This window comes from Cannabis sativa, chromosome 2, assembly GCF_029168945.1.
Source record: "Cannabis sativa cultivar Pink pepper isolate KNU-18-1 chromosome 2, ASM2916894v1, whole genome shotgun sequence".
Taxonomy (NCBI): Eukaryota; Viridiplantae; Streptophyta; class Magnoliopsida; order Rosales; family Cannabaceae; genus Cannabis; species Cannabis sativa.
In genome coordinates this window covers 14,049,795-14,060,277 of record NC_083602.1, presented here as the reverse complement: position 1 = coordinate 14,060,277, position 10,483 = coordinate 14,049,795, and the positions used below count along the sequence as shown (strand labels likewise).

Here is a 10,483-nt window from a genome sequence, read left to right as displayed (position 1 = left end):
ATCGGATGCAAATTTTAAAAATCCAATTGGGTCAGATCGAATGTTGGATGAGACATCCGATCCAATGGATAACCGATCCAATCCAATCCAATATCATCCAATGTCCATCCAATCATATTTAATATTATAATTTTATATATTTAATTATTTTATTTAATATTTTATATATTATTTTATTATCTATGTTAGATTATTAGGTTTTAAATTATATTTTTTCATATATATTTTGTTTTAATGAAATTAGCTTTAATAGTGGTTAAAATGGATTGGATTCATCGATGAGATCCATTGGATGGATCCAATCCAATCTAATAAAAAACCAGTTAAAGCATCCAATGAATGGAACCGATCCAATCCAATACATCCATTGGATCAGATCGGATCAGATGACTCAATTCAATTGGATTGGATCGGATGGAAAAATCCAATATCCAATAAATAATTGGATTGGATTGGATGGGTCCAAATCCATTGGATGTGATCCAATGAACACCCCTACTGGACATGACTCCGTGGACTAATAACAATCTGTAAGAATTATAGATATCACTTATAAAAACCTTGTGTGTTTTTATTTTTCAGCACTGTTATTTTTTACTAGCTTTCTAGTTTGTAGTTACAAAACTTTAGTATGTAATTACAAAATATCTGTTTCACTAGCAACTTTATTATTTCGTATTTAATTAATTAAATAATAAATTAGCAATTATAAAATAAAAAATTTCCCATATTTTTTTGACAAAATAAATATAAAAAAAATACTACAACATAAGAGTCTATACATAGAGAAGACAAGTTGATGAGTGTGATTGGCTTAGAAAAAACAAAAAAGAGAAAAAAAAAAGTACAAATGCAACCGGGTAAGTGCTAAGTCCTTAAAGGCAACTTCAATGGAGAAACCTAAATTTAGTGTTAAATCAACACCAAAAGAATACTATTTCAATACTAATTTTTTTTTTCCAATTCTAACCACAATACTAAAAATTACACTAAAAAATATATTCTTTATTATTATATTATTTTATTAATAAATTATATTATTATATAATTATTTGTTTTTTTGAAAAAGATTATTTAATTATTAAAAAATACAAAAGAAAAAAAAGTAAAAATGCAGTCGTTTACAGTGCCCACTGTTATTAGTGGGACACTGTAGACTTCCACCAAAATAGAACTACTTGAGTTAGATCGGAGGCTTTTGATAAAAAAATTATATCATATTTAGGTTTTTAAAGTGCCTTTAGAGATGACCTAATATCCAAGATCTTATTCGCGAGTTAGCAAGGTAAAAGAACAAAATTATATTGTGTGTGGGTGAAACTCGCGACTAGGACAGTGGAGATATGGACTTAGCACGTACTCACACAATATAATTGAAACTTAAGACAGTAAAAATGTATGTTACCATATAAAGTGTAAACATAATTTTGTTATTTTTATTTAATATAGTAATTTATGTAAAAATTTCAAAAGAAAAAAATAGTTAAAACAGATTTTATTCATACTATAACTGAGGTTTTATTATAGAGACGAGGCATGAACCTTATGTATGAACTATAAACAATGCTTCAGAATCGCCTGTAGTGTCTTCAGTTTCTGCATTTTTTCCATTCCAAGTACCTCTCCACAATGTCCAGTCCACAAAACTCCTTCACAACTGGCATAGTAGCAGGTACATCCAATTGGAATATGGAGTCGGATCCTCCCGGGCTTCCCCATGAATTGATTTGTTTTCTTGCTGCTCTGATGGCAGCTCTTGCAGCAGAGTGAACGGAAGCCGATAGAAACAATGGTGGCTCGCCGGAAGCTGCACAAAACGATAATGTTTGTTTAAGCTTGTCACTAGTGTAGCCTTTGGAAAATGGAAAGACTTCATTAATTAAATTATGTAGACAGAACAGAGTAGCAAAGGCTTTTTTACAAAGGAGCTTATATTTCATGTGGCATATTTTCCATCCGGAAAAATGGACTACACTTTCATTTGGCCAGGAAAGAACAAGAAGTGATTGAGCCCATTAATTGAACTATGAGAAAATAAGTTAGCCGAAGGAGAGAAAATAAATAAAAACAAAAAACAAACAAATGTTGTCACTAAGCTACTAGGCAAAACATGAAATCAGGAGGAGTCGAGTGTCATCACTTTAACCCCTATCTGTATGAACTATGAAGTCCCACGGGAAGTTGCAAGCTATGTTTTCCTAAAAGATTAAATTCAGCAGCTAATACAGTTAAAACTTCTCATCCCAAAGGCTGTCTTTTCTGTCTGTCTATCAAATTAATTTTGAATTGCCAGAGACTTAAATCCTTCTAATCTAAACTATTTAAGGTCTTCTCTCCCCCAAGGTACCTTGTTTTAATTATGTAAACAGCAATATTTTCACGATTCAATGCAATATTTTTACACTAAAGACAAAGGTTGAATTGAGAAAGATGAAAGGAATGATACCTTTGGATGAGAGAACACGTTTTTTGTGACGTCCGCTGTTCAATACTTCAACATTGAGCTGTTTAGGAATGGTGTCTAATGAAGGAATCTTGTATGTCCATGTCCCATTAGCAGTGACTAGTCCATCAGAATTTGTTAAGTATTCTTCGTACAAGAAAAACCCAACTCCTTGTACAAAAGCTCCTTCAATCTGCACAAATATATTGTCAACAGCCAAGTAATGTTTTTCTTGAAAAGTCATCACAGATTTGGGAGTTATATATAGGCCCATAATAAATAAGTACATATTTTTTAGAGAACGGTTACAGTGCTGAATTAGTACATACTGGGTGCTCTAGTTCATACACAGAGACAAGTTATGACCTTACACATTTTTTTTTTAGAAATTTTAGATAATTTAGGGTGCTATTAAGGTTGATCGTTTGGGCATTGCTTGGAATACACCACCTTAGGGCTGTCTCAAAAATGAATCTTGATGCTGCTACTTCAGCTGATAAAGGCAAGACATGGTTTTCTGTTGTGAGAGATTCTTAAGGAGTGGTGCTAGGTGGCTTGGCTATTCTGGACATGGAAAATTTAACTCCATAATCTCGAAGCTAAAGCCTTGCAGATTGCACTTCAGTGGAGCTCTGCGTTTTCTTTTGTCTATCTCACATATTGAAATGACTGTAAAGTCATTATTGATAGGCTTAAACAGAAAGTGTTCGATAATTCTTCTTAGTGGATGTAGTTGTAATGAAAATATTAACATAAAGTTTGGCTAGTTTAGCCGCAAATAATCTAATACTAAATAAGACAACTTGATATACTATTTGGTAACCAATACCAATTACTTTTAAAATGTACAACTTAGAGGTAAACTGAGAAAAACTTGGGTCAGATATAGAGTTCTCTTCCACCATGAGACCACACCTTTACTTTTGTCAAAGAACCAAAATATGAGAATTTTTTCATGGAAATCATTTTTTTCCCACTCCATATATCCTTTTCTACACCCTTTCTTTCCTCACTTTTTCCTTAGCTATTCCTTTCCCTACAAAAATCTAGGTTCCAATTTAGGCTTAAGAAACACCTTTTTCTTTTTCCCCTTCAGAATTAACATTTTCCCTCTTTGTTTTTCTTTTTAATAAGAAACAAAAGATTATATAGATAATCAGATTTACAGCCAAAAATGCCAGTGTAACATTATCTCACCCCGTACAATTGGAATGAACTATTTTGCTTCTTTCATTCATAGTATAAATGAAACCTTTTCAGCCTATAATACTGAAAATACCAATATAAATCTATGGAATGAACAATAGATCAGAAACTTCGTAAGATAGCACATGGAATCAGGGTTACCTGTCCAAGATCTACTGCAGGGTTGAGACTTTGTCCACAATCATAGATAATATCCGATTGCAGAATGGAGGTTTCTCCAGTCAGAAGATTTATCTCAACCTGTCATGAGATGTATTCAGTAAAACAGTCACAGACTAAATATTTTTCATTAGCTAAAGACTGAACTATCATGCTGATAATCAGATTTTTAGTAAGATAAATGAAATGTTTGATGTTTAATAGTTCAGACCAGTTATAGGTTTAGTTGAGAAATTATTTTATGTAAGCAATTCTTCAACGAAATATGAATGTTTTTGCAAGAGACTTACCTCACTTACTGCCGTGCCAAAGTTCAAGTATTTTAAGGAGGACATATCAGGGACATAGTAGGAAATTGATGATAAGTTTATAGATTCTGAGTAACCCTGCATTGTTCAAAGACCAAGGACATAAAACTATTATGATTAAATTTGAGAATAACACAAACACTTTAAATAGAATGGCAGAACCATTAGAAAGCTACACCTAATCCACTTAAAAAAAAAAAAAAGTAGTACCATGATTAGTAAGTTCACAAGTCAAGAAAAAGACTTGTGTTTCCAATTATCAATATGGAAAGAAACAATGAAATCTAACTAGATACCTGAGCAATCAGCATCTCCCATTTGATAGAATCAGAGCCAAGCGATTCCTGCAGCTTCTCTTTAACAGGAGTTAATCTGTCAATCAAGACATCACAGCACATTCTGACTGCCGCACAGCTTGACTCGGATGTAGTGCTTTTTGCTGTTAATCCCCCTTGAATCAGGCTCAATGTATCAGCCTGTATGACTCGCACATTATCCAAGAAGTGTTCAGTTCCATCAGCAATGATTGAACCGAGAGCAAAAGCAGCCATCTGTTTCACCTTTGTCCAAAGCCCCTGGCCCAGCTCAATTCCCCCTACTTCAACAGCAACAGATCCATCTGATAATATGCTTACTTTCGCTGGAGTTGCCTTGACCGTCATCTCGACCATAACTGGTACTCTAGATATTCCTCGTTTCTTCCATCTATTACACATATTGAACTCTTCTATCATTTGAGCCCTTTGACTAAATTTTGAAGACATAGCTACCTTATCCCACATTGAAGGTAAAGTATACTCTTGAGCTTCACCAGCACTATCTTCATAAAATAAACGAAGACTCTTGTATGTGTGAAGATTTTTTTGTCTGACAGAATCAACTTCCATTGAAAGAAAAGATGCAACATGCTCAATTATAGCTTCAGCTACAAATGATCCCTGTACCTCTCCAGGACCTCGCATTGCCGTCTTACTTGAATGATTTGTTTTGCATAACTTTATGTCAAAAGCCAGAGCACCCCAATCGTACTTCTTAAATGCACCCATAAAATTTGATGGCATGATAGGGCTCATATCTATAGACATGCCTGCATCAATTAATATTTCTAGTTCCAAAGCCGTAATCTTCCCATCTGACTTAAATCCAACATTGTACGTTATTTTCATGGGATGCCTTCCTCCTGCCAATATTGTATCAGTTTTCCTATTCATATATATCCTGACAGGGCGGCGTAATTTCTCTGCTGCAAGTGCACATGCTGCTGCAACCTGAATTATCATAACGTAAGGAATGTTAACTTATAGTTTAGCGATAACTTATAATAAAAGATATAAAAGGGCAGAGTAAGCAAGCTCATGACACCATACAGGATAGAATTATCATGATTATGAAATACGTCTCAGTACATTGTCATTCTAACAGCTTCAAACTATTCTAAAGCAGCTATTCGGAATGCATATTTGTGATGGGGAAAATAACTGAAATGAACTTGAAGATTATGTAGCTTTTAATGGTCCAAAAGAAGACTAGAGACAGAATAGATTTACATCCTATGTCTTGCAATTAAGGTACTATGTCCTTCCCTTTTGTTTGATTAACGATAGCAAAAATTGAAATCAAGACAAAGTAGGAAAAACAACAGCTGATGCGTATGAGGAAAATGTAAACTTTCTAGTTTCTTCAAATGAAGGATATCACCAGCAGTATAAAACAGAAAGTCCATCCTTCTATTCAGATAACTTGGTCAAACCGATTATTGGATAATACTAATAACAATCGCAAGCTGAAAAAACAGATTGATTCTCTCCATTTACTTTAGTTTTTTCCTTTCCTATAACAATCGCAAGCTAAAAAAATAGGTAGATATCTTTTGGCAGAAGGCCATTTGTTTTTCCTCTGTAGTATTCTCTTTCTTTGTTTTATTACCGATTTCAGGTCGTGATTCCCTCTTCAGTAAGAGGGGTTGAACCTTATGATAGGTAACAGCTGTATGATGGTCAAACAGATTGAAATGGAATAAGAAAATTTTGCAAGGATATGAGCCAAGACAAGAATAAACATGTGGGGTTATATTCCACTGACAAAAGTAACAAAATTGTTTAAAACCAACTCAAAATATTATGTCAAGTAAGATTACAGCTTTTCTAGCGATTTGTTTTCTGTAGAATTTTTTTTTAGTTAGCTTTACAGGGAATCTAAGTCAATCATAGTGTAAACTTGAAAATGTCAATCATGCTTTAAATATTATGTTATCTTAGGAAGAAAAGAGAGATATGAAACTGATTTATAATACTTACAGCCATTGCTCTACTGGCCTTTCCACCAAAGCCACCTCCAACCCTTCTTGTGATAACACGAACATTATGTCCCGGTACACTTAAACATTTTGCAATAACATCGTGTGCAAATTCAGGATGCTGAATTGAGCTATAAACAACCATGCAGTTGTCTTCATCTGGTATAGCAAGGGCAGTTTGCGTCTCCATGTAGAAATGGTACTGTGAAGGAAGCTTGATCTGGTAAGAATGAAACTATAAGTTAAATACTGCACAGATATGCCAAATCAGTGTTCATGCAACTTTCTCTCTCTCCCCTTCTTTTTTTCACAATGCTGTATTACATTCGATTTCTTCTAATTAGATGAACAATACCTTAGCAGACATAATTCTGTGATCAGCTTTAGCCATTCCTTCTAATGCATCACCAACTTGCTTTGGGTAAATGGAAGTAGGCACTTCAAAAAAACTAGATCTTCTAACAGCCTCATCAACAGATAAAATGGGTGGCTCTAGATCTTCTACTCCATAATCGACCACTGCTAACTCCGCTACCACATCTGCATGTTTCTGAGTATCTGCAACCTAACAAAGAACACATATCTCAATAAACAAAGAAGATTGATATGCTTGCAAATCTACAGAGTAAAATTACAGTTAATTGAAGACAGCCATTGTACATAGAGATGTATAGTGGGAGTTGGAGTTACCACAAAAGCTAGACGTTGACCAGCACACTCAGTGAGATCATCAGCAAATAAAGGTTCAGTACCAAACAAGGTCTTGGATCCAATGTTCTCCCCACCTTCAGGGATATCTTTAACAGATATAACATCAACTACTCCACAGAGCCGTTGATAAGGCTTCAATGTTATATTCTTCACTCGTGCAAAAGGTTCTGTGGTATAAACGAATGCCCCATACAAACAATTTGGTGGTGAAGGAATGTCATCTACATATACAGCCTCCCCTATGCAGATTATCAACATAAATGAGACGAATTAGCTGTTAAGAAAAAGGAAGAAATATCTTGAAGCAATTCAATTAGCAGTAATCATTGAGAAACATAAGAGGAATTAGTCAAAAGAAATATTTCAAAGCAATTCAATTAGAAGTAATCACAAGAAACATTAGAGGAACAAAGACACACCGGACTGTAGTTTTCTTGACAATGTAATTATTAAACAAAAAAATTAGCATATAGGAAGAAAACAAATGACACTCAAGCGGACAAAGAGATGACTGTCATTCACATAGATATGCATAACACTAAATACTGAATGACCTTGAATGATGGATAAATATGAATTGTTGAATTCCTTAAATTTTCAACTTCATGTTTCAAACAAGATAAGATTTCTCCATTGACATAAAATAATAGATTAAAAAACAACTATGGAAGTCTATTAAAACATGTACTGGAACATGCAGAACTATAGAGGGAGGTGCTGTAGAGATTATTCACATAATAAATTAAGTCAAACATTAGTGCAAGTAATATCAAGGGAAAAAGAAAAGAGGAGAGATCTAACATATGCAATTCAATAAGTATTTCATTTTTTTTTTTTTTTTCTATTTTGAAGCTTTCAAAGCAACTATGCAAGTCTTAAGCAAAAATTTAGTGATGTTTTATCCCAGAATACAAACCAGAAGCTTGGAGGGCTGCTCCAGATTTTGAAATTGGCTTGCCAACAGGGTAATATTCTGAACTTGTTTGAATAAACTGCTTCCCAGATGATAGCAGAGTTTCGTCAGATTTGAAAGAATTTTCATTCTCCCCCAACTTCAGATCCTTGGCCAACACAGAATCACTACATTTCCCCAACAACCCATCAGTAGTTTCAGCTGTAGTATCAATAAAGGAGCTAAAGAACTCAAAAAGAAAACCTACAGCCAAGCTTGACCTATAAGCAGGACTTGAAGTGCCATCTTCAGGAACAACGGTAGCTCTAACCAATTTACAAGCTTCATATAAAGCATCAACGGTTAGTACTTTTCCAGCTAAATATTCTTCTGCCTTTCTAGCTCTGATTGCATGTTTAGTACCATAAGCACCATAAGCCAACTGACAGTGACTGACTAAAACTCCACCAGAAGTTTTACAAGGAGAAACTTCAGCCAAGAAGGCAGCATTCAGGTAAGGCAATGCATTTCCAAGGGGTCTAGGTGCGGCTCGATAGGTTTCAAACAGTAAGACAGAATCTTTTTGCTGAGAAACTTTTCCGGTTGATCCCCAGTTCAGAATTTTAATGCTTAGAAGTATACTCTTAAAATCTAGAGGTGGCCTTTGTAGAAACTCTTCCAATGTGAAAGTTTCACATCTGGTACCACTCATCACCTCTACCATGGAATCCACAGCTAGAAGAATGGTTGCAATGTCTGAAGGAAAATGCTTCCTTTGTGCCATCACCAAATTTCCCCCTATACTAGCTGTATTTCTAATAAATCTGCTAGCAATTTTCTCCATATGATTGGAAATCTTATTGAACACCATCTCACCTCTTGAGGGAAATCCAGCTTGTTTAGAATCCTTTAGAACTTCAATTACTTTTGAAATTGTTACAGCAGCTCCAAATTCGAATCCCTCTGTATCCATTCGAATTGTTGAGAGTTCAGGTATGCCTTTTAGATCAATGTATTGTTCATAGTGCTCTAATTCCTTGTAATAACCAGACCCTGTGTTCCCAATCACTAATTTTGTTTCAGTCCCTTCTCCAACATCAATACAATTGAGCAAGTTTTGAAGCTCTTGAAGACTACAGGGACGGAGCCAACTATCTGTTTTAGAATCCAAAGACATGACAGACCTGATTTCCTCTTTCAGGAATTCAGGAAACGTACAAATCTCATTGTTGCGGTCATAAGAAGGTAAACTACTTACCTTTACTTCCTTACTATCTTCCTTTTTCCAAAAGGAGTTGAGCCCCAAATCCTCAATATCCACATCAGCTGCAAAGCTCTTGCAAACATCAGCAATGGATCGATATCCGGTACAGCGACAAAGATTTCCTGCAATAGCCCTTTCAGCTTCAGAAACAGTGATCTTAGAGAACCCCGGAGGAGGGTCCACTCGATCTGTTTTCTCAGCATTGACAAGAGCTGAAAAGATTGAAACACACATTCCAGGAGTACAAAAGCCACATTGAGAAGCATGGAAACCACTCATTCTCTGGTGAATTGAGTGTAAACCATCTTTGCTATTTCCAAGTCCTTCAGATGTTGTGATTGAACACCCACCTATACTGCTCAACAGAGTAAGACATGAACTTGCAGTCATATCCTCAACTGTGTCATTTACTGGATCATACTTGGATAGCAGCACAGTACAAGCACCACAACCACCTGAAAAACAAAAGACATATTTACCAGATTTCCCAATAATTTTGTTATCTTAGGTTCCAATACTGACAAGTTCTAAATCTAGACTTGTGTAACAAAATACACGAGAGTTCAGACTGAGAGAAAACATGGAATTGCTCCTAACAAATCAATGACTCCATCTCTGGTTGCCTACTTTTTCTAACACAGCTCATAAACAACAAATCCAACACAGCCTACGTACTACAGAAAGAGAAAGACATATAACAATGCAACATTAAACAAAGAGAGAACAAAGGAAAAAGAAACCCATCATCATATCTCATGTCTAATTAAACTCTCAAATAATATTCCAAATTTACAAACGTCATGAGATTGAGAACTAGAGGGAAAGTGAAGAATGAAAACCTTCGCCACAACTGAGCTTAACACTCTTGAAACGAGTCTGAGTCCGCAAGAAATGAAGCAAAGTAGTTGAAGGGTCAACCGTTGGAAGCTCGAACCTTTGGCCATTAATGGCGAAAACCAAACTTCCATTTCTTGTTTGTGTCACCGCCATTGCAAGCTTCAGACAGAGCTTTATCTTCTTCTTCTTCTTCTTCTTCTTCTTCTTATGAATGTTAGTAGGCTCTCACTTTCAACAAAATATATAGAAAGAAAGGAGAAGAAGAAAAGGAGCATATTGAATTATTTGATTAGTTGAGTGAGACAGTTGGTATTGAAATTCAAAGAAAGAATGATGTATATCACTAGTTTCGGTTTTTTCAGTTTAG

The 10,483-nt window shown here is 35.0% G+C and overlaps 1 protein-coding gene across 1 annotated transcript; it reads right to left on the bottom strand.

Annotated features, from left to right (window-relative positions):
• Positions 1-1,409: 1,409 nt before the first annotated feature.
• On the bottom strand, positions 1,410-10,483 carry LOC133034754 (indole-3-acetaldehyde oxidase-like). Its single transcript, XM_061110121.1, has 10 exons — positions 10,119-10,483; positions 8,040-9,734; positions 7,103-7,362; positions 6,768-6,977; positions 6,414-6,632; positions 4,413-5,384; positions 4,099-4,194; positions 3,791-3,889; positions 2,447-2,636; positions 1,410-1,807 (listed from the first exon to the last, which is right to left on the bottom strand). The coding sequence occupies exons 1-10, from the start codon at positions 10,267-10,269 to the stop codon at positions 1,590-1,592; spliced, it is 4,110 nt and encodes a 1,369-aa protein (XP_060966104.1). The 5' UTR covers positions 10,270-10,483; the 3' UTR covers positions 1,410-1,589.